General features: G+C 37.1%; 2 protein-coding genes across 2 annotated transcripts in view; one reads left to right on the top strand and one right to left on the bottom strand.

Moving 5' to 3' along the window:
- CDC73 (cell division cycle 73) overlaps positions 1-24,086 on the bottom strand; it is a 174,699-nt gene that overhangs the window by 66,486 nt on the left and 84,127 nt on the right.
- On the top strand, positions 12,214-22,171 carry LOC119859880 (beta-1,3-galactosyltransferase 2). Its single transcript, XM_038412686.2, has 2 exons — positions 12,214-12,806; positions 17,846-22,171. Exon 2 carries the CDS (start codon positions 17,987-17,989, stop codon positions 19,253-19,255), a length of 1,269 nt encoding a protein of 422 aa, XP_038268614.1. The 5' UTR covers positions 12,214-12,806; positions 17,846-17,986; the 3' UTR covers positions 19,256-22,171.

The following is a 24,086-nucleotide window of genomic DNA, read 5'->3' as shown; positions in this document are numbered from 1 at the left end:
CCCATATCAATTCCTAGCTTCCGATTTATATTAATTTCTATCAACTTTCACTTTCTTCCACTTATTTATATGCGCACACACACACGGTTATCCTATTTATATTACATACCTATCTACCTATATGTCTGTGTGTAAGTACATTTTTATGGCTGCTTGCACTTCCCGTTTAAGTCAGGTTGGTTTCTGACCAGTGTGGCCTTCTCTTTAGATTGTAGCTTTTGGGGCATTTGGTAAAATGTTTTAAAGCAGTTGCCAATTGTCATTCCTATTTAATCAATTTACTGAAAACTTAAGACTGCATATGTAAAACATGCCCATGACTATCACTGCAAGCATAAAATTTGCATTTCTTGACTAGTGTAACCTTTTCCATCTTAACATTGTAATAAAATAATTCTTACACTCAGTATGTGCAGAGCTAACAGTTGTGTAATACTATAGGAAAAGAACATACATACATACATACATTTAACTCTCTCCATTGTTGGAAAAAATGCTAATGTTTGCATTTGTTTTATTTACACATGCATTTTTATTAAAATTCAGATTTAAAATTCTTGGTTTGTATTCTGAATACATACATCGTTCATGACATGACAATTAGATACAAGGCTGTCACTCAATTTTATAAGGATTTATCCAAGTACTATAATGATGAAGTTACTCAGCTGTTAAACAGGCTATAAATATGTGAAAGTATTTTGGCCACATAAACCACATGAAAAGAGTGTTTCCACTGAGTCCTCTGCCTCCATTTTCAGCTTCCTTTGGTATTACTTCTAGGCTCCCAATTATTCTGCACTCCTCCACAGTGAAGTGTGAAGAAGATTAAATTAAGAACTTCTGAAAGCAGTGAGAAGATGACATGCTACTTTTATTATTCATGCCATGTATGATTCACATGCTAGATGGCTTTCCCCTAAGCTTCTGTGCAACTGTATCAGGGGGTCCAGTTATAGCACTGTTTTTGAAATGGTCAGTGCACAGCTGCATTTTGTAGCTCAGACAGTCTTTGTAAGTGAAGGTCAACAGTAAGTGGATACTCCGATCAGAGGCATTAGGGCCCTGCTATTTAAAGAGACTCAAACAGGAAGGTAGCACAGGAGAACAGCAACAGACTTAGTTCTCTTAGGACTTCCATATCCGTCACAATGTGTCATCTATTATTGTAGAAAAAAACAGAATGGTAACAACCTGAACAGGATAAAAAGTTTAAATATGTGCCGTTTTAAAAACAGTTTTAGTAATTCTGTATCTTATTTACAAAAAAGAGGTTTTACAACTTTAAGTTCAAGATTAAGTGGTAATGCCCACCTATCACTCAGCGGCTGAAATTATTGTTGATGAGCCTGGAGTTATCAGCGAAGAAATATCTGTTAGTGCTGCTAGAATTTTAGCAGAATTCCAGTTGTCACTAACAACCCCCTGGATTTTACAATAAACCTGAAGGGAATGAAATAGCAGAATCTCTCCTTTAGAATTTCACTCCTAGGACATCTGTCCTGATAACTTTGAGCAGTTAGATGGTGGCTACTAAGAAGTGAAAGAAAATTTGGAGTCAGGCGGGCAATAATATTTTCCCAAAGAGTAACATTTTCAGTGCCAAAATGGATTTTATTGACAACCACCAACACGTGACTTCCTGGAGCTTTGTCCACAGCGCACATAAAACCTGTTAGAGGCTCCAGGAACTTGTCCACTGTTATCCTTACTTCACTTTGTTTTGATTTTTTTTTTAAAAGTATGTCAGCATTCTCTTTTGACCATGTTCCTTAGAAAGGGACAGCAAATTAGATCAATATGCAGCTAGAAAGCCTAGTAATATCCTCTACAAAAAACATACATTTATTTATTCCTCTACTCTTGCTAAAATACAGGTTTTGGTTAATTTAAAAATAAGAATGCAGGCCCCAATGTCATACTACTTTTATTCTTTATTCCTAAACGTTCAAGATTTAGGATTGTATACATGTACATGGATGGCCATAAAACAGAACTAATAATCTGGGTTATGGTTTTGAATTTAAAAGTCTAAAATATACTTTACCATCAGTCAAAAGGAAAGAAAGACTTCACCTCTGTAATAAATGTATCTTGAAGACTAGACCACTAAAAGGTAAAGTTTTATTTGTTGAACAGTGTCAACGCACTGAGATCGGTTGAGTCTACACAGTACTAAAAACATTCGGGGGGGGGGGAGAGAGGGGGAAATCACATTTTTAATTTGGTTGCCAAGTATGAATATCTCCCTGAGGAAACGTGTGAAACCAAAATCATTACAACACGCAAGTAGGGAAGACCGGTTGATATTTGGAGCAGCTAAACTCGTTTGTGAATGTTGTTCTAAGTACTAGTTAACTCCTATAACGAAGCTGCTCTATGCAGAGTAGGTTAAATTTATCTGATAGCATTATCTGCTCCACAATAAGAGGACCATAAATGTGCTTTACTTGGTTTGAACAAAGGCACAACTATAATCAACTCTCTTTTAAGACTAAGAGGATGTATTTGATTGGGTCAAGAGATTTATTTATTTCAAACCCTAAACAAAACATTTAAATTATAGTTTAAAATAATGTATAAAAATCAAGAAAAAATAAGCTCCTAATGGTCCCATTTGTCCCTTTAAAACTTAGATGGACAGGACAGACATCCGCTGATGCTTCTTAGTGCACAACATGCCTCAGGTGGCACGCAACCAGGATTCATCACCGAATTTGGTACGCTGGTTGGATCATTAGCTTCCCCGGCTTGGTCTGGGGACTGATGGGGAGTGTGGCGAGTTTGCAGATATGCTAATTGACTGCAAGTAACAGAAAGTTATGGGATGAGGATAGCATACCATACCACAGATATCTGCTGGGTGGGCCCAATTATACAAAGAGGGTGAAATGGCAAGAAATATGCCCTTTTCCCACAGCAAAAAGTACCCTTTAAAGATTTAGGGATCTATAACCTCAAAAATTAGGAGATTATTTTACTGAAAAAGTAAAAAAAGACGTATAAGAATGGAAACTCCTTACTGTCAGCTGGCTAAGCAGAACAGATGTAATAATTATTAGCAAGTCATCCCTTGGCTCATTCCACTCTCTCAATATCATGATTCCCATTAATTGACTGATACTTTAAAAAAAGCTTACTGATCTAATAAAAACTTTCATTTGGGGAGGAAACAGTCAGTAATATGGGACCGCCAAAAAACAGAGGCCTGCCTCTTCCAAAATTAAATGTTATTGCCAGGCTTTTATGCCTTGCAAAATGTGTAGACCGTCAGCATAAGCCAACAAAGTAACAATGAAAAGTACACTTGGATACATAAAAAGAAAAGGAGTACCCGTGGCACCTTAGAGACTAACAAATTTATTAGAGCATAAGCTTTCGTGAGCTACAGCTCACTTCATCGGATGCATTTGGTGGAAAAAACAGAGGAGAGATTTATATACACAAACACAGAGAACATGAAACAATGGGTTTACCATGTACATTGGTCAAACTGGACAGTCTCTACGTAAAAGAATGAATGGACACAAATCAGATGTAGGCTTGCTAACAAATGGCACCATTATGCAGTCAAAAAACGAAGACTGTCACCTACATCAGGGCATTCTTGCTGGAATATCTGACAATATTTTACCATAGGCCAACACGTGGTTAACTGACTATCTGACTGGTCAACTGACTGGCTTGCGACATCTATCCTATCCACGTAAGTGCAAATTGATCTCAATGAGAATTTACATACATAAAATCAAGATGAAGTTAATTCATGAGGAGCTGGGAGGCAAGTGTAGTACATTACTTCAGTGGTGGCTTTGACTTCTAAACAGTGAATTATGGAGAAAAATTAAATCCTTAGGATCACAAAAGTAAACTGAAACCTAAAAATGTATTCAATAGTCTTCCACCTACCACACCAGGAGTCAGATATGCTGGGAATTATGTACTCCATTATGGGTGCAAAAAAAAGAAAAATAAGAAAGACATTGCACCCCATGTTCTTCAGTGATACGATTATAGCATCTGGGTAACACCCACTAGACAAGATAAACGGTGGGGAAGGGCCTATTCAGGGCAACAAGCCATTAGGAAATCAAGAGGCCTTAGAAGAAGCTTATCCCCCACCTCGTGAGCCTTCCTGCGAACACTACAGAGAGCCTGTGAGTAATGGCTACTTTGATGCTACAAGGCTATGTGACCAGGCCACATGATGCTAGACTCCATCTTGCGATGTCAGTATTTTTGCACAAACTGGTCTGGGCACCAAGTTTTGAAACAAAGGGATACCGCAATATGCTAAATTTATATAAAGGCAGGGATCTGTGATTCTTCTCTCCCCACACAAGAACACCTGAGGAACAAAGATTGATCTCGGGGAAGTGGTGGACCCAGGCTAAAGGGATTTCTAACCTGTGTATGAAACACCTGGGGATTCCAAGCTGCAAAGCAAGTGTAGCTTGTGCCTTAAGAATCTACAAGTCTGCCTGTACCATCAGTTACGTTGAGAGTCTGCTATTCATATCCAATCTATTTAGTATATTAAGCTTAGCTTGCATTTTTTGTTTATCGGCTAGGTAATCTGCTTTGATCTGTTAGATTTTAAGTGATAAGTAATAACCATTTTCTGCAGTTAATAAACTTGTTTTTATTTTAATCTAAACCAGCGAGCTTTGACCTGAGTGCCTGGGGAAAATCTCTGCTTCGTTACCAGAAGTGTGCATTGTCCTCTTTATATTGAGGGAAGAGGCAGACCGGGTATTAAACTCATCTAGTGGCCAGATTTGACCAGGGTAGGATGGTACTACTCTAGGGTCCTAGGTTGCGAAGCTGGTGGTTAGAGAGTCTGAGTATAACTGCAGGTGGGTGTGCCCCTTCCTGTGTGAATGCTGGAGAAAGTGCAGGCTTTGTAACTTGTCACAGCAGTACAGTGTAAAAGGGAGCACAGGCTGGTGGTTCAAGAGAGCTCAGTGGCACCCCAGGGGGAACCTGTCACAACATGAAATTGGAAAAAAATCCATGAGCTGATTTTAATCAACAAGATGCAAAATTTTGGGGAGTCTGTACTTTCACAAAAGATGATCAAAGCTATTCCAGCCAGGGTATATTTTAAGGGCTCTGAAGCATAGTATATGCAATGTTGCCAAACTTACAAGTTTCACAATGTTTGGTGTTTCCAAGACTCAGTTCCTGGAGTCATGTAACTCAGGAAGAATCCTAGGTTTCATAAAAAAGGAAATGTGTAGCACTCATGATCATGGAGAACAAACAACAAAAAAACGTTTAGAACGTGAACCTTAGGTGGTCAAAGGAATGGGAAAAAAATAAAGTAAATAAGAAGAATCCAAAAATTTTTTTTTTTTTAAATCTCATTATCTTGGAGGGCTTGAATCATGATTTTTGAATGCCTGAGATGGCAATATTGTACCAGCAAGTGGTTAAAATGTGCACCTCTGCTCATTAAATTATTGCTTCACCTTTAAAAAAAAAAAGAACTTCTCTTGAAAAAAATCTCCACTGCAAGTTCTAGACATTCACACAGTATACATTATTTCATGGTGATGGTGTTACCATGCTTAATATCATTAGTGATCAAAAGTCACCGATGTTCCAGTTGTGTTCCATTTTATTTACCAGGTTTTCCCTCTTCCTACTTTATCAAGTAATACAAACAGATGTAGCATAAAAGTTGTTACCTTGGGGAATGAGTTTAATTTCACAATTTTCTATTTAACTGTTTGAAAATGTTCAGTTCTGCTGCAGGTTAGCCTTCTCTCCCCTCCTGTGCTGAATCAAAGCCTCAAAGCACAGATCCTTTTAGAAAGCAAAAGCAGCCATCATGACAAGCAGGAAGCACTACTTCCCAATATATCAGTGCAGCAGGGAAGTGCTGCACAAGCCACAATATTGCACAAAGCAAATGAAACTATGCTACTCACTCCCTAATGAAAATGTACTTTAAACACTCATTAACACTGGCAAGAATGAGGCATGGTCTACTCTAGAAACCATATAGCTATGTTTCTCCACGGTATGAAAAATCCCCCTCCAAGAGATGTAGTTATATCAAACTAATCCCCAGTGAAGCCACTGCTAGGTCAATGGATGAATTCTTCTGTTGACCTAACAACTGCCTCTCAAGGAGATGGATTACCTATGCCGACGAGAGAACCCCTTCTTTCAGCGTAGCCAGTGTCTATACTGAGATGCTACAGCAGTGCACCTGTAATGTTTTAAGTGCAGACATACCCTTAGATACAAGGCTCAAAGGGAAAAGTAGTGAAAATTTAAAGAGTAGAAAAAAAGGGAGATGAGATAAAGAGGGGGAAAAAGCAATGGATTATTCAGGGAGACCCAAGAGTAGCTCTGTATGTTGCATTTACTTATAACACAAGAGCAAATAGAGAAGTATGCAGGCCAGCATGTGTTTTGCTGCTCAGGCTTTGGCTTCCCCCACCCCGCCTCAAGGTGGTGGGGCTCAGGCTTCTCCTCCCTCCCCACCCCCCACGTCAGTGGGGCTCTGGCTATAGTCCCGCCTCGTGGGGTCATATAGTAATTTTTGTTGTCAGAAGGTGATCACGGTGCAATGAAGTTTCAGAACCAATGCTCTAATTGCTCTAATTTTATTATTTTTTTTCCAAACTTTTCAAATTTTAAGGTTTTTTTGTATGCATCCTGTGGTAAAGTAAAGTACTGATCCAACTGCTGTTTGGTATTTTACAAATTCATTTGCTCTACACAAGCCAAAACTGAATCTACATAACTATGAACCATTCCCCATTGATAGTTTTTAATGATTTACATGACAAAGGTGCTGGATAATTTAGCAAGTCACCTGGAGCAATATAAGCAGTATATTTTCTGACCTTAAAAGAACAAGGCCTTTTCTGTTTCTCAGGTTTCTTAAGGTTTGCCTTGGTATCATTTACCATCAAGTATAGAAAGAGTGCACAACTGTGATAACTGATTAAGAATGGAAGGAAAAAAAAACAACATGGTCCAAATACCAAAAGCACCTGCTGATCTGTGCTCAACATCATAGTTTTAATTCCTCTAGTATTATTGCTATACTTCTATTAGTCATGTAATAAACTCACAAGTTAATGTAAACATTAAAATCTGTAGATTAGCTGTAGTATAGGAGAGGCAAAATTCCAAAATTGCTTTTAGAAAAAATTAACCAATATAATGTATGTGAAGCAATTAAGCAACAGTGAATGTCTGAGAAGGAAAATAAGGAAGACAACACTGACACTTGTGGTCATTTCTAGATTTCCATTTTTCATTCAGTTAAGAAAATGCTGGGATACTAAATTATGCACCTGGGTTCTGAGCATAAAATAAACCACAAGTAAAACATTCCAACACTAGCTACAATACAAACTGGGTAATTTCTTTATTTAAAACAAAGAACAGTTGCTAGTATATGAATAAATGCTTATATGCAGAGAGTTTAAGATACAGAATTGTCTAACTTAATTAGAACTAAAGAGAATTAAATATATTTCTGAAAAACAGTTACACTTGTGTAAGTAAATCTGTACCAGAATGGGAAAAACAATGTCTATAGATCTAGGGACTGAGTTGTTCACAAGATTTAACTTAGGCCAAAACAATAAAGGTGAAAACTATGCCATTTGCTATATTTAAATTGTTCATTGTAATACGCTGAAAACTCTACATTTTGGAATAGCATCATCTCACATACAGCTCTGTAGAGCAACTTCAGCCTTTTCAGCCACATATACCTGGATTTAGAAGCTAAACTATTCCATCCTCAAAGCTGTCTATTCCATACCTTCCACATACAGACTTGCACAGCCTGCCATTATTCTGTTTTAACAGCTATCAGTATTTAATTGCATGACAGAAGTGTTTTTAACCCAAAACATAAAATTTAACAGAAGTAAAAACAAAGTATACAAAATTATTCTAAATTATGCTGTGCTATGCAGCAGCATGCAAAGTAAAGCAGTTAAAATTGAGAAGCAGAAGTATACTGCAAGTTAAATGCTCAGATGGGTAGCCAGGAATACGAGCGAAATAACATTGATGGCCGTAAAGCCACAAGTTCAAAAATGTGCCAATATTTCTTTTGACGGAAACATTTCAAACATTTCAATTACAATGCACAAATGTTTCTGACAGTACACGTAGGCCAGAGAGGCCATATTCACTCCAAAAGTTAAGTGGGCTCTGTTTTGCCCACACACACACCCACCCACCCCCCGGCAGGCCGCAGGCCAAAGGCTGCCGATCCCTGATAGACAGGCACCACCACCAAGTGACTGAAACGCTGATCAAAGGCAAGAGCCCGGCTGAAGAGCAACCAGCCAGCCTGTGGTGAGAAGCATCTAAGTTTGTAAGAGCACTGAAAGCGTTAAGATCAGCTTTAAAAGCAAAGAGCATTCTTTTCATTTGACCAAATCTGACTTGTTGTGCTTTGACTTCTAGTCACTGAAAATCTCTCTTTTGTAGTAAATAAATTTGTTTATTCTACCTGAAGAAGTGCATTTGGTTTGAAGTGTGTCAGAGACTCCCCTTGGGATGACAAGCCTGATGCATGTCAAGTTCTCACCCATAAGCACTAAGTGGTCACTAACCAAAAACAGTATCAAAATTTAGCCTTCATAAGTGGACTTCTTATATTTTTGTATATATCTTAATAAAGCATTTACAGACAAATACTGGGATCGTCATGCATTATAGCACTTAGGCACATATTGGAATATAAAGCCTTTCATAGATTTTTTGCCATGCCCAAAACAAATGAAAGTAAATAAAAATGGTAAATGGATTTCAGTGAGCTATCCCACACTTGCTGGTCCACTTCAGATAAGTCCATTTTTCCAAGCATGCAGTTTAATATCAGCAAATTCAACAAAAAAATTAGCAGCCTTCAGATTGATATTCAAAAGCATTGCCTATGTAAATCACTATCAGTAAATTAATTTTTTGATTTTCCAGGAAATACTTCAGAAAACAGCAGGTTGGCTTTCAACTGGTGTAATCTGTTACTATACATATACAAATTATGGGCTTGACTACACTTACAGCACTGCAGTGGTGCTGCTGCAGTACTTAGTGAAGATGATACATTAGAACCTCAGAGTTACAAACACAGAGTTACAAACTGACCAGTCAACCACACACCTCATTGGAACCAGAAATACGCAATCAGGCAGCAGCAGAGACGAAAGAGACCAAATACAGTACAGTACTGTGTTAAACTACTAAAAAAATAAAATAGAGAGGGAAAGTAGCATTCTTCTTTTGCATAGTAAAATTTCAAAGCTGTATTAAGTCAATATTCAATTTAAAGACCAACCATAATGTTTTGTTCAGAGTAACAAACATTTCAGAGTTACGAACACTCTCCACTACTAAGGTGCTCGTAAATGAGGTTCTACTGTACCTACACCAACAGAAGAGGTGTAGTTAATCCACCTCAGAGAGGAGGAAGCTACGTCTATGAGAGAAGCTCTCCCATCGACCTGCTTTCTACACCAAGCGTTAGGTTTGTATAGCTGCTTTACTCCAGGTGGTGGATTTTTCACACCCCTAAGTAACAGTTAAACTGATGTAAGGTGGTAGTGTAGACCAAGCCTTAATATATTTAAGTTTTGGAAGAAGGGGAGGATAAGTCATATATGTCCCAAAGTTTGAATAGACACGTCAGTAGTCAGGCAGGAGGCACACACACTTTTCTCAATACTGATGCTTAATTATTTATAGTGCACTTTGGGCAGTACAGTTACCGTCTACAATAACTCATCCTTTTGGTTTTTTTAAAACCACTATTTTAGACCAAAGCAGATACAAGTCTTTACCAATATATAGTAACTCCTCACTTAACTTTGTCCCAGTTAACATTGTTTCATTGTTACGTTGCTGATCAATTAGAGAATATGCTCGTTTAAAGTTGCGCAATGCTCCCTTATAATGTTGTTTGGCAGCTGCCTACTTTGTCCACTACTTGCAGAAAGAGCAGCCTGTTGCAGTGAGCTGGTGGGGGCTTGGAACCAGAGTGGACCAGCAGCCCCCCACCATCAGCCCCACAAGTTCCCTGTGCGGCAGCTGCCCAGGCTATCAATTGCCAGCAGTTCAGCTGTCCCTCCCCCCTCTGCCTTGGAGCTGCTCCCGGGAGCCTCCTGCTTTCTGTGCAGGGGGAGAGGGAAGAGAGAAGAAGGGTATTGTCATCGTGTCCCGCTCCCCCCCACTCATGTACCCAAGTATTCACAGAGCAGGGGAGGAGGGGACAACAGGGCTCAAGACAGAGGGAGCTTCCTAGCATCAGGAGCTGTCTTAACTTGCCGATCTACTTAAAAAGGCAGTGTACTTAGAGTGGGGTCAGCATACTTAAAGGGGCAATGCGCGCATCTCTCTCTCTCTCACACACACACACACACACACACACACACACACACGTCTGTCTCTCTCTGCCATGCTGTCTCTCCTCCCTCCATTCCTATTGCCTTGTAGAGTGTGAGGCTACGTTAACAACGTGTTAACTCTTGAGGGCTCAGCCGAGTGCTAGTTCATCATTTAGCACTAATGACAGGTTTCAGAGTAGCAGCCGTGTTAGTCTGTATTCGCAAAAAGAAAAGGAGTACTTGTGGCACCTTAGAGACTAACAAATTTATTAGAGCATAAGCTTTCGTGAGCTACAGCTCACTTCATCGGATGCATTTAGCACTAAGGCATTCTCTGGGAAATATCCCACCCTCTGACTCCACCACCTCAATCAAGCTTCACAATCATCATTGCTGTGCACAGTATTAAAATTGTTTAAAATGAGAGAGCACGAGAGCGTGTGTGGTGTATTTGGTCTGGTGAAAAAGAGTTCCCTGGAACCTAACCCCTCCCTCCCCCATTTACATTAATTCTTATGGGGAAATTGGATTCATTTAACATAGTTTCGCTTAAAGTAGCATTTTTTAGGAACATAACGTTAAGTGAGGAGTTACTGTATATAGTACCTCAAAGAGGGTAACAGGGTTTACACAAATTGTAATTAGGATTGGAAATATAGACTGAAAAAAGGTCATCCTAATTAACATGTTGGACTTTTATACATTGGTATTTTCGGAAAAATAGGTACATCTTTGATTAAATAGTTTTTGTAAGTTATCAGAACATGCAACTGGAATAGTAAACCACATTCACTGCACCTGGGGAAGCATGAATTGTTATTTAAGTTCCATTACAGCAGGTACTTGCCCAGTGGACTACAGAAGTCAGAGGTAGCATATGATATGGTAGTCCAATGAAGAAATTCTCAATCTTAGTCAATGGCTAGTCCCATTAGAAGTGTATCATAAATGAAAAATCAGTGGACCTTTTCAAAGGACGAGATGGATAAATACTCAAATATTCATTCTTCATTACAATTGTGTTCCCTATAATTGAGTAAAATCTTTTGAGTTTTTGCTTATGTACTGCATACATCACATAATTTACTATGATACTATGCCATAAAAGGACCTGGTTGTTGAAATGAGAGAAAATAAAATTTAATGCAAATTCTATTAAGAATATCAAGACAAATTATATAGCGTAGACATTTCAAAGAAAAAAATTATAAAAATATCAGGGTCTCTTAGAGTCATTCAATTTCCCTATTTCTTCAATGCTGAACTTTGACCTCTACTAATGAAGGAAACCACTAATGGCTGAATGCGTTGGTATTTGTACATTAGCTGCTGCCAACTGCTTTGACTAAATTAAGATCATGAAGAGGAGTTTCCACATGAACAGTCATGGATGTAGGGAATAAAGGTGGGGGCATTCTATTTTTATTTTAATATTATAATATAGTAAGACATATGTCCTATTTTACACAGAATAACCAGGCATGTTCACAGAGCAGTGAAGGGGTTAATCAAAGCTAATGTATTTAAAAGCTTATAGCTCTTATCCTCTGCTGAAGTATATCCAGAGTAAGAAAATGGAATGTCTAACATTAAAAAAAACATTAGAGAATTGTAAATTATGGCACTGAAGATAAGGGAATACAATTTGAAAAACGAACTGAATCATTCATTTAATAATCATCCCATTTTCATATTATTCACTCAGCACTACACTTGTACTGAATATGTATCATTTATCAAATAGAAGTAAAAACCTGTAAGCTTTCTGTCTGCCTTAGGATTTAGTCAAAATGAATGCAAACAATCACGTGGGAGTCAGCCAAGCAATGACGTTAAATTCTGCTCTGTCAGAAGACAGCATCTGTCAAAGCCCACATTTAAACTGCTGCCTGCCTGTGCAGCAGCTGAAGAACTATGGAATGGATTTTATAGACCAAAACCCTTAGTTCAAATTGCTCAAAACCTTTTTAGTTACTGCCTAGCAACAAAAGGTGGAAGGACGGAAGAAGTAAACCACATTATTGAATGCAACAACCACTACACTCTAGCACTTGCTGCTTCACCTTAATCGCTACAAATATGGATACTGAGAAGAGAATACAGCACTGCATTGTCCAACAAGGGAAATGCCAGATGTAAAAGCTTCAATGCATCAATTGTCAGGAGCAGACAACCCTCCTCGGAACACAAGCAAGAGCTACTGTTCTTTTGTTTGAAAGATGAACAAAAGACCCCAAGAAATGGACACTTATAAGCAAAGAAGGTAACAGCAACGAGCAGACAGATGGACAGACTGGGTACTGTGAAAAGCAATCGCAGGAAGCAGACGTTTGGGGGATGTGCGCATGTTCGATAGCATCTTTTTTGCTGAAGCGATGCGTGCCAAAACTATTTTCAGTGGCAATAATCCTCTCAACATAAATGGCCTAACCAAGGAAGGTATGTCTAAACCATGTGTGAGATATTCATTCAATTGTCTATTACTTTTGCATCCTATAGGTATAGATCACAGCCAGCCTATAGTTCCCAGAGATAACATTTCCATGATCAGTGGAAAAAGAATTCCAGCAATTCCTCCCCGCAGCACCAACACAACAGAGAACAAATGTCACTACTGCTTTACTTCTTAGTTAAATATGTTTCTCACAGTCAACTGAGGGTTAAGGGTAGGGAAAAGGGATTATGGGGATAATGTAGCTATCTATGGTTATTGTATTTGAGAAATTAAACTTAACCTCCTGTTTTAAAAAAAAAATCCGTTAAATCTGACCCAAGTTTGAGAGGATGGTTAATCCTTATCTGAAGTAATCTTAAAGCCCTGGTAAAATGGCTATGTGTGACACATGCTGAGAGTCCTGAAGCGTCAAAACAGACCATGCAGTTAAATTATATTAGTTAAGTAGTACCTTCAATCCTTTTTGAATTTTCTATATAGTGCTCTTAACCACAAACAAAATGTCAGATTAAATATTATCAGCATGCCTAATTTAGGACTAAAAAAGCATGCAAAAGAATGGACATGATTTATCTAACAGAAGTACAATTAACCACCACATTTACAAGTAGTCTCAGGCTCCACTGAGATCCCCAAAGGAAACCTTAATATACTGGTATCACTCAGGATGGTGAGCATGTAATTTACATCATGTCATCATTACAATTTATCTGCTTAATATGTAACACATTGATTGTTTAACTCTGACTATAAAAAAAGGTACCACGATAGAAATGATTGAAAAATCAGTTTATCTAGTGTTTAAGCTCGGTAACCTTAAAATAATTTATTGATAAAAAACAGACAGGAACCTCACATTACTATCTGCAATAAAAATAAAAGACCTGAATCTATAATAATCTTATAGAGCTACAGAGTGAACATCCTTATCTGCAAAATCTATCAATAAAATACAATAAATGATTAAAGAGTGTTATATAGAAGTGCTTACTTTGTCCCAGGTAATTCTAACATATGATAAAACTAATGCAACTGTGGACAAAGTCTGCATGTTTAATTTAACAAAAGATACAGCAAGATGATGTAACTTGAAAACTGAATGGCACCTTAACAAAACAAAACATAACTCGTATTAAGTTTGTCCAAAACATTTTGTAAAAGAATCACTGAAAAAAAAAATGTAATCTCAGCAAATGTGCCGATGAGTGATAGTTAATTTTGTGAATTTCGTTATTTAAAAGTATTGGATTTTAACAAGCAGAAAAGAAACAGTTTGAGCATAGTCCATTTTGTGCAAAGGATTAATGGAGTTAATGTCAACACAGATATTAGGCCCTGCATATAGTGCTTAAACCCTGGTGCTATTTACCACCAGTACACCAATTCTCAGGTTGCCTTCCCAACTTTTCCCTCTAATTAAGGGTTTGTCCACAGAGCTAATCAAAATATGAAAATCCAGGATATATAAATGCAGAGCTGAAACTAAAGCTTCAATCTGCAGAGCCATAATTATTGAGCACTACTGGAAATAGAAGGAGCTGAAACACAAGCACGGCAAAGACCAAAAATAAAACATTCAAGAGGCATCCTACAGTCGAACTTGGTCTATTCACAATACATCAATCACTGCACATTCAAGTGTTGAGAAATAAATAAATAGAGCTTTTATAAATAAATATGCTTAAAATGCACAGCTGCATACTATAGCATTCAAAGGACAAGGTGACTATTCGACTCTCTAGGTAGGTTCAGTCCCACTTACCAGTAACACAGGATGTGTTAATTCTAAGCTTTTTTAAAAAATATAGCTTAATATCACTGACTGAACAAGTGTTTGATAATACTCTACCTAATAAAACAGTCAAAGTCGCAGGAAACAAATCCATTAATGTTTTTCATAATGTACATTGCCAACTTCTCACAGTCTGTTAAACATTAGGCAAATGTTATTAGCTAATACTTTTTTTTCCTCCAAAAAAGGACAATTACTACTATACTTAGAGATAAAATTCTTAATTTCCTTCACGCATTTTAAAATGTTTTGAACCACAATTACAAATGACATAACAAAGACATCAAGTTTTAATTTAGTCTTCTAGTAAATATTTTCACAAGCCTAGAGAAAACATTTTTAAACACAAGAAATATTATACAATTTTTGAATATACGATTTTATGAACATCCATGACAATCAAGAAACATTTGAAGAAATCACCTCATTTTTATGAAGTTTTGAGTTGAGGATAGGCTTAATATATTAAGAAATTTAAACAGACCACATAAGCATGCAGATTCTAAATAAGCTTCAGCTTTTAAAATCCTCTATTCCTATATTTTCTTGTGAAAATTAATTGAAAATAAGTTTTCAGAAGTTCATTGTACATGAAATAGTCTTCAGTACTTTCAAGTTCCTCTAACTAAAAATGGGTGCACAGAAAAAAAAGTTACATCAATTAAATATTGAAATATTTACAGCTACCAATGTAAAATTCACTGAAATCTTTTGCATTTAATAAGAGGAAGTTGTAGTAGTGGAGTTATTCAGTGTGGCTACAAAGTTAAACTAAACTGCAGTTGCTATCCTTTATTCAGCTTTCAAGAAATTCTGTATTTTACCTTTCTGAAATCTACATGAGCCTACATACATATGTAATGGAGTAACTATGTTTTACCAAATATATTCCCACCCTCAGAAGCTGACATTAAATATTCATTGAACTGAGAGATGTTGGCTGAACAGACTTATTTGAAGTAAGACTGTTGTATTTACTTTTATGTAAAATTTTTCAAAACTGAAACCACCGATTTTTCACATAAAATGCACGGTCAGCGTTAGATATTTCTCTCTCTCTCCTCAGACAGACAGACACCCACACCCACACCCACCCCCCCAAATTCATGAATAGGCAGATCAGCTCAAAATTAAATCCTGAGGGATTTATTTCCTCCTACATAGACAATTTCAGGTTATTTCTCAAATTAAATATTTTTATCACTTACAACTTTAACCTCTATGTTACAGCTACGCATTGTGTACATTCTAAAATAGTTTTAGAGGCAGCTCAATATCAAGTAAATGACATGAGCCACTAAATTTCAACTTCAGACAAAGCTATTTCAATTCAGTGGGTTGAGGCACTGCATACAATAGAAAATGTTCATATAGAAGAATTTAACATATCACTTAGTACATATTTTACTGTTTCAGAAGCAGAGTTTTGGAACCCTACAGCCTTTTCAGATACTTTTACATTGTTTCAAATCATGGTTAAAATCCCCACTTACTTGCTCCTCCTAGTGGAGGTTAATAAGATAGACAAAGTATAGCTTTCATTCAGTAAGATAATACTTCCAGCACTTCCAGCAAACCAAATATTTTGAATGAGCTTTCCTCTGCATAAAGATCCATTCATTTTTTCACTTTAAATTTAAATTTAGTTTGACATATGGCCTCTTTTTAAAAAATTCTACATAAAGTTTTTATAATCATTTTTATTTTTTCTACATGTTTCGGGCACAGATTTGTAGGCTATACATATATATTTTCACACACACACACACGTACGTGTGTTTGGGGGAGTAAGTAAAGATTTTTAATCTTTAACCATAGTATGATTTAATAAATTATCTCTGCCAAGCTTTCAAATTACATCTTTACAGTTTAAATCTTGTAATTATCCATGTAACATGTCACTACCTTTTTTAAAATGAAGAATTAATGCAAATATTGGCTTTGGAAGATAGCGAAGTAATTAAATAAATTACTCATTTACATAAAAGAAGTGTTTTCCATGGGACTCCAACAAGATGGGGAAAAAAAAGCCTAACTCAAAACCCTAGAGTCTAGAAATGAATTAGAGCAAATTGAAAATCACAAACAAATTTGTGCTGTGCAATGAAAGGCTCATTTATGAGATGATGTGATCAGCTTTTAATATGCAACATCATGAAGCTGCCATATTGACTCTGCTCTTGAATCTAAAATAAATTTATGAGGCGATGGGAAGTGATGCTGTAAAGCTAAGTTAACAAATTTTCTATAGTTGCAGCTGCTAGTACAATTTTGTCTCAACTGTAACATTGTATCAGAAGCATACAAGTTAGTTACTATAAAAAACAATGAAAGTAATAATCTGTGGTTTACTATAAAAATTGAGATTACTGTGTAATTTTACTGTGTACACACAACTGAACTCTCCATGACTATAGTAAATATTTAATTTTAAAATTAACCACAGAAGATTCAGGTAAGGAAAATGTTCTCTTCAACCCCTCATTGTGGAACAAAAGGTTAAAGATGAGTCGAAGACGAACAAATGCATTCATCATTTATCATGCAATGAGGTTACTGGACCCCGAAAATTAATTTGACAGGTGCAACTTCTCACTGAGTTTCTGAACACAGCAGGGGACAATGGAAACATGCCAACGAGTGTACTGTGACTAACAGAACTCTGCTATAATCAACCTTGCACTGTCTGTCCCACTACCCAAACATGACCACTTTACAAAAAGTCTGACTGTGAGCCATACTACCCAGTGCATGTCAAATCCATTTTAATTAATGCCAATAAACCTTCCCATCTGGTATCAAGGCCTTTTCACTTGGCCTTTCTCAAGAACAGTAGAACAGTTTTACATTCACTATACATAGAGCTGATTTAAGTCAGCTTCAGACTTTCTTGTCCAGAGTTGAACAAGCTACCTTTTATTGCACAGTGGGAAGAAGACGACAAATCATTAGTATCTAGGATACACTACCCATATAAAGCAAAGTTTTTTGTAATTTATAAAGCACTATAACTTTTCCCAAATGCTAATGCATCAAGTATATTTAAACCTAAAAAAATTAAGTTTGCTTTTTAGTGTGGAATTCAACTTTATTTAGATAATTTCACTGGGACTAATTTTATCATTAAAATTCAAATTTTATTTGCTTCTTATTTCTCACTGTAACTTTAGATTATAAAAAACCTGATCTTAAGGTGAATTGTAAAAGATTGTTATTTTTTCACCTATGCAGCAGAGTGACCCATTTGCAGAGAATTACCCAATGTGAATACAAGAGAAGATGAATACCAAAGAATAGCAGTGGATTCAGAAGGAAAGGAAAAAGCATTTTCTTCAACCATTATCTCACATCCCATTGTTGGATACGTACAACATGCTTCAGTGGAGAAGACGACACTGCTGTTTTGCAAAAATGACGTGGAATACCAAAAGGTCTCTGTTTCGCACCCATCTTATTGGTCTGCTTTCTCTCGTGTTTCTTTTTGCTATGTTTCTGTTCTTTAATCATCATGACTGGCTGCCAGGCAAGGCTGGATTCAAAGAAAATCCTGTGGCTTACACTATTCGAGGATTTAAGTCTACAAAAAGTGAGACAAACCACAGTTCTCTGAGGAACATTTGGAAGGATACAGTCCCTCAGACTCTTAGGCCTCAGACAGTCACTAATTCCAACAACACTGACCTTTCACCACAAGGAGTAACTGGTTTAGAGAATACACTTAGTGCCAATGGAAGTATTTACAATGAGAAAGGTACTGGACACCTAACTTCATATCATTTTAAGTATATAATAAATGAGCCGGAAAAATGCCAGGAGAAAAGTCCTTTTCTAATACTACTCATAGCTGCAGAACCAGGCCAAGTGGAAGCTAGACAAGCTATTCGGCAAACGTGGGGTAATGAAAGCATGGCACCAGGTATCCAAATTGTTCGAATTTTTTTGCTGGGCTTAAGCATTAAACTAAATGGATACCTCCAACGTGCCATACTGGAGGAAAGCAGACAATACCATGACGTTATTCAACAAGAATATTTAGACACTTATTATAACTTAACCATTAAAACTCTTATGGGGATGAACTGGGTTGCCACCTACTGTCCAAATGTTCCCTATGTTATGAAAACGGACAGTGATATGTTTGTCAATACTGAGTATTTAATACATAAGCTTCTGAAGCCAGAACTGCCTCCAAGGCACAAGTATTTTACAGGTTACCTAATGAGAGGGTATGCACCTAATAGGAACAAGGATAGCAAGTGGTATATGCCACCTGATCTGTATCCAAGTGAGCGTTACCCTGTATTCTGCTCAGGAACTGGTTATGTTTTTTCTGGAGATTTGGCAGAAAAGGTATTTAAAGTCTCTTTAAGCATCAGACGCTTGCACTTAGAGGATGTGTATGTGGGCATCTGTCTTGCCAAGTTGCGAATTGACCCTATGCCCCCACCCAATGAGTTCGTCTTCAATCACTGGCGAGTTTCTTATTCCAGCTGTAAATATAGCCACCTAATTACCTCCCATCAGTTCCAGCCTAGTGAACTGATCAAATACTGGAACCACTTACAACAAAATAAGCACAATGCCTGTGCCAATGCAGCAAAAGAAAAATCTGGCAGGTATCGCCATCGTAAACTGCATTAAAAAGGACAATATTCCCTCTATAAAAGTATCCCATGTGCAATTTGTAAATATTGCTGAAAGCATGTACAGTGAAAACAGATGAGTTTAATGGGACAGTCTTTAGTTAAGCCCTCATATAATGGAGTTTGAAAATTATTTTTTTAATTTTAGAAGAGTATAATTCTTGAAGATAGTAATATTATGAAACTATAACCAAAAGGGTTTCCAAACAAATTTGAGGAAAAAGATGGTATACAAGGATTTTTCTGTGTTAATGTGCAATAATAAGCATGAACACTTTGGTGGTACAATTGATATTTTATGTGCCAATAAAATATAATTGAGCATATTTTCCACACTTTTTTTTAAATGCACATACTGCTCTAATTCAAAAAATTCTTTCCTCTTCAGCCATTAATGATTTCATTCCGTTGTCTAGAACTGTTGTAAATAAAACTATCCATGTTAAGTTAAGGACATTTTGTAATTTTAGAAAGTTTTCTTCCCTAACTTCAGAACCATATTAAAAAGTGATTACACAGCTGTTTCACAGGCAATCTGAGTTTAGTAATGTGACATTTACAATTTGAGAAGAAACTATCAATGAATTTTAAAGCACTGAGCACATACTTTACTACAGTAAGACAAACAAAACTCGAAGTTTAGAAGGCTGCTATTTTGTGGTGTGACAGCTTGTGAACTGAGTTTTAGATTAAAATTTAAATTGAGAAATCACTGAAGGTTATTTCAAACTCTGAATTATATTCGGAGGATAACACCATAATCTCGGTGTCAAAGAGCATCCTCTTCTAATATACTACTCACCATGCAAGTCCATTATATCTGCTATTGCATTCACTTTCTTTGAGGTAGTTAAAGATACATGAAAAATGCAAAACTCAAAACCTTTGATCTGGTCTCAAAAATGGTCCAATTTGGGGGGGGAGGGGGGCGCACAGACTGCAGTTCCCCTCCCCTCTCAAAAATACTATTAACTAAGTGAAATTGTCGCTTGAGCAAAGTAAGCCAAAAATCTTTTTTCACAAAGGTGATATGGAAGTGATAATTTAGCAAAACTTATATTTCTGGATAATAAGATGGTTTAAAAAAAATAAAATAAAAAAACCACAAGTGCGATGAAAGTCACTCCTGTGTTCCACTGAAAGTGAAAGGTAAAAATATAGATTTATAGGTTTTCACTCTACCAATGCACATATTTAGAAAGCTCATTTCCCAATAGGTTGCTGCCTCCTAATACTAGATATTCTAAGTCACTGTTTGTTGTCACAGTGCCAGGTTTACAGCCATATACCTTTGCTTTAGTAGAAAACCGTCCTGCAACCTCCAATAGTACCTTTACTGAGCAAAAAAAAAAAAAAATGCTTGATACATTTTGGTAATAGTTATATTATTTGATTCACTTTTATTTATTTTAATAAAAACAGACTATATCTACGGTCACTCAAACCTTCCTTTACAGGGAGGTTACTCAGAAGGTAATGGTTAGTCAGCTTCTGCATTTTTTAAGATTTCTCTGGTTTCCCCTAACCTTTATTGCAGTGGGTTTTCAAACTATGTTAGGCACAGAGACTGTATTGATATTTTTGGTTGCTCTTCAGGTAATAATGGAAAGACATCATGAGTCCATACAGACACTGTTTACTCTTAGCCACCTTTGATATGATTGACCACAAGTCAAGTACTAATAGGTATGAACAAGCTGCATTACAGTAGTTGTGTTTTTTCCCCTCCCATGAAACCCTGAGCTCTTTGGTAACATGAGCAATTTGATTTTAGAGGTCTCTCTCGCCACCTTTCTGTATTTAATTTAACTACTCAGATGGTACCACAACCACAGTGTATGAGCATCTTCAAAATATTAAACAGAACAATCTCTCTTCTTCCCAGGCCTGTAGGAAAAATTGCTTGACTAGTTTATGATATTTGCATGAGAGAGTGGATATGTTGCTTGGATTAAGCAAAAGCTGCACTGAAGAAATAAATCTTATTTGTTCTGAAAATGACGACGTCCATAGCCATTCCCTCTTCCTGTACATGAAGGTGACTGAGGGAAACAAACTTTGGGGCTGTTGCTTTACCACTGTGCTGATACCCATTTTTGGTCTTCCTTCAAATTCAGATCCAACAGTTTGCTTTCCAGTTGATACTTGTCAGAGATAGCATTCTGGATGAAAGCTAGACAAGATGGAAATAATGCTGCTGGTTATTGGGAAGACATCTGGAGAGATGGTTGGGGGCAGAATGTTCAAGGAACTGCATACATCCTTAATGGAGTGATTATGTGATATGCTATCATGGGTTCATAATGTATTCAGCACTGGTCCCTGATGTTCAGTCAAGAGCTATGGCTCAAGATGCCTTCCCCAATCAACAGCTGACCCAAAGAATACAGCCCTTCCTCTCTGAGTAGGGCCTCAATACTTAACCATACCTTTGGCACTTCCAGGCTGGACCACTGTAATATACTTTTTATTTGAGTTATTCAGAAGTTTCAGCTAGTCCAGAATATTGTTTAACAAGTGTGAACAAGACATACACAGCACATAACGCATCTCTGTACTGGAATTCTGCTTGCTGAAGGGTTAAATCCAAGGGGTTAATAGCTAAACTCTATGTGGCTTGACACTTGAACTCTAGGATTTGGCAGTAAGGTATCCTCTAACAGACTCATCTTTGGAACTTGTTCCTCCTTAAAGTCTGCCCAAGTTCAGCAGTTTAGGACAGGTTGCAACATCCATCAGTTTAGTCTGACACTAACTGGCAGAGGATTTGTTAGTGATCAGGTGGGGAGAGAGAGAGGCTTACTTTTATAAGCCATATTGAGAGTCCATCATAGTTTTTAAAAAATTTTATTAGTGCCTATATGTAACTTGAAGGCACTTTATAAATACAAAAATGAATATTTGGACTATAAACTAGATAGCCAGTCTACTGAAGTTTTTTCGCCTCTGAACACTGTTCTTTTTTCCCTTGTTCAGAACAAACTTTAAGAAGTGAAGGGGGCCTTGTACACCGAAAGACAATTACAGGATGAAATAGTAAAATCTTTTCCCCTTTAAAAAAAATAAAAATTGCTTTCCATTTCTCTATGTTGTGTTTAGACACCACTTAGTTTCTGATCACCCTAGTACAAAATAAGAAAGCATTAGTTCATGTTTTAAAATAATGCAACAATTTATGCTACAAATTGTTTACTTTTTGTTTTGTTTATAATGTTTCACTTACAATATTCTCTTCACAAGAAGAAAAAGATGTTTTGAGTTTTACATTGTCACCTTTCCAAACTAAGATGGACAGAAACTATATTTTTCCTAAATGTAGTTTGAGCATTTGTGGCTAAAGATAAAGAATCTGTTCTATGGTATGTTCCTACAATACACATGTACCTACAACTCAATATATACCTCAACTGCCAACGTTAAATGAAATATTTTCATTTATTTTTTTTGGTTGTAAGATGAGAAAAAGAACAAATGGAATCAAACTATAAGATGACAGTTATGTTATCAAGTAGATATAAGGGAAGGGAATACAGTTAAGAGCAGTCTTAAATGATGAGAACAATGGGTCAGTGGGTTATCAGCAGGGAACGTTCATGATTTTTGGCTAACAATTGATACTTCCTCAGCTAACAACATGTATACAAAATAACTGCAATCCAGAATGTAACTGTTGAAAACAGGCATGATCTGACAATATAACTAACTGTTTCCTGTGCATCTTCAGCTAAGCAAGCGAGCTAGGTTCCTTGCCAGCTCAAACATCAATACCCCTTCTCCGTGGAAAAACGAGGTCTTATGGCTAACAGCACGGGGTTGGGAAACAGGAGCAATTCTGGTAGATTTCCTGTATGATCTCGACCTCTCTCTCTACTTCCACATGCAAAATAAGGATAAAAATACTTCTCAGCCTCTAGTGGTGCTTTGGGGAGAAATTCAATGTCTGTAAGATGCTTTTGAGACTTAAATGGAAGATATTATAGAAGAGCAAAATGTTCTTAACTAAGTTCAAAGTTATTAACTCAATTTTTCATGGCTGTTTGTTGTGCTGTATGTAACTGCTAACTTTCAGATCCTAGGCTGAAGGCGACATGCTGGTAAATATTTCAGCATCTTACCTCAAAAACTGACCACATTTTCCTCAGTACATGTCTACACTAAAGACTTAAGTTGACCTATGTTAGGTCCACTTACAGCCGCCACAGTAATTTTGTCAGTGGCTGATGTTTGCGCTACCTTCCTTCTGCCAGTGGTGTGCGTCCTCACCAGTAGTGCTTCCACTGACTGAAGAGGGGCAGTGTAGGGGGCTGAAAGCCAGGGCAGCTTCCACACAGTTCCCTGCTGGGAGCAGGGGATGCAACCACCTAGGCATCTCACTTTCCTGAGTGGGGAAGCCAGTAGCAGCAGGACTCAGGCTTCCTGGCTTTCTTGTCCATTTCTCAGCTCCAGCATGGAGCCCTGAAATTGATAAGACAGCCAACAGCCCATGTAAGTAACACAGTGTATACACAGACATTGTGTTGCCCTAACTACACTGACATAACCTCTATGCCTCCCATGGAGGTGGATTTCTTATCTTGATGTAGTAGAGCACTTACATAGTTGGAACAAGGCTGTCGTATGTACATTGACATAATTAGGTCGACTTAAGCTGCCTTACATCAACCTGCATAGTGGAGACCAGGCCATAGTAAACTTTAAAAATCCATCTGATATTGTGAGGAGGTAAACATGGAATCTCACATATTTTACAAGTTATGTTTCAGAGTATATCCATACTAAACCCAGCATTATATTCCAGTATCCTTACTATTCTAAGCATTTTTATCTAA

Source organism: Dermochelys coriacea, chromosome 8, assembly GCF_009764565.3.
Source record: "Dermochelys coriacea isolate rDerCor1 chromosome 8, rDerCor1.pri.v4, whole genome shotgun sequence".
In the NCBI taxonomy this organism is placed as follows: domain Eukaryota; kingdom Metazoa; phylum Chordata; order Testudines; family Dermochelyidae; genus Dermochelys; species Dermochelys coriacea.
This window is presented reverse-complemented; position numbering and strand designations above follow the sequence as displayed.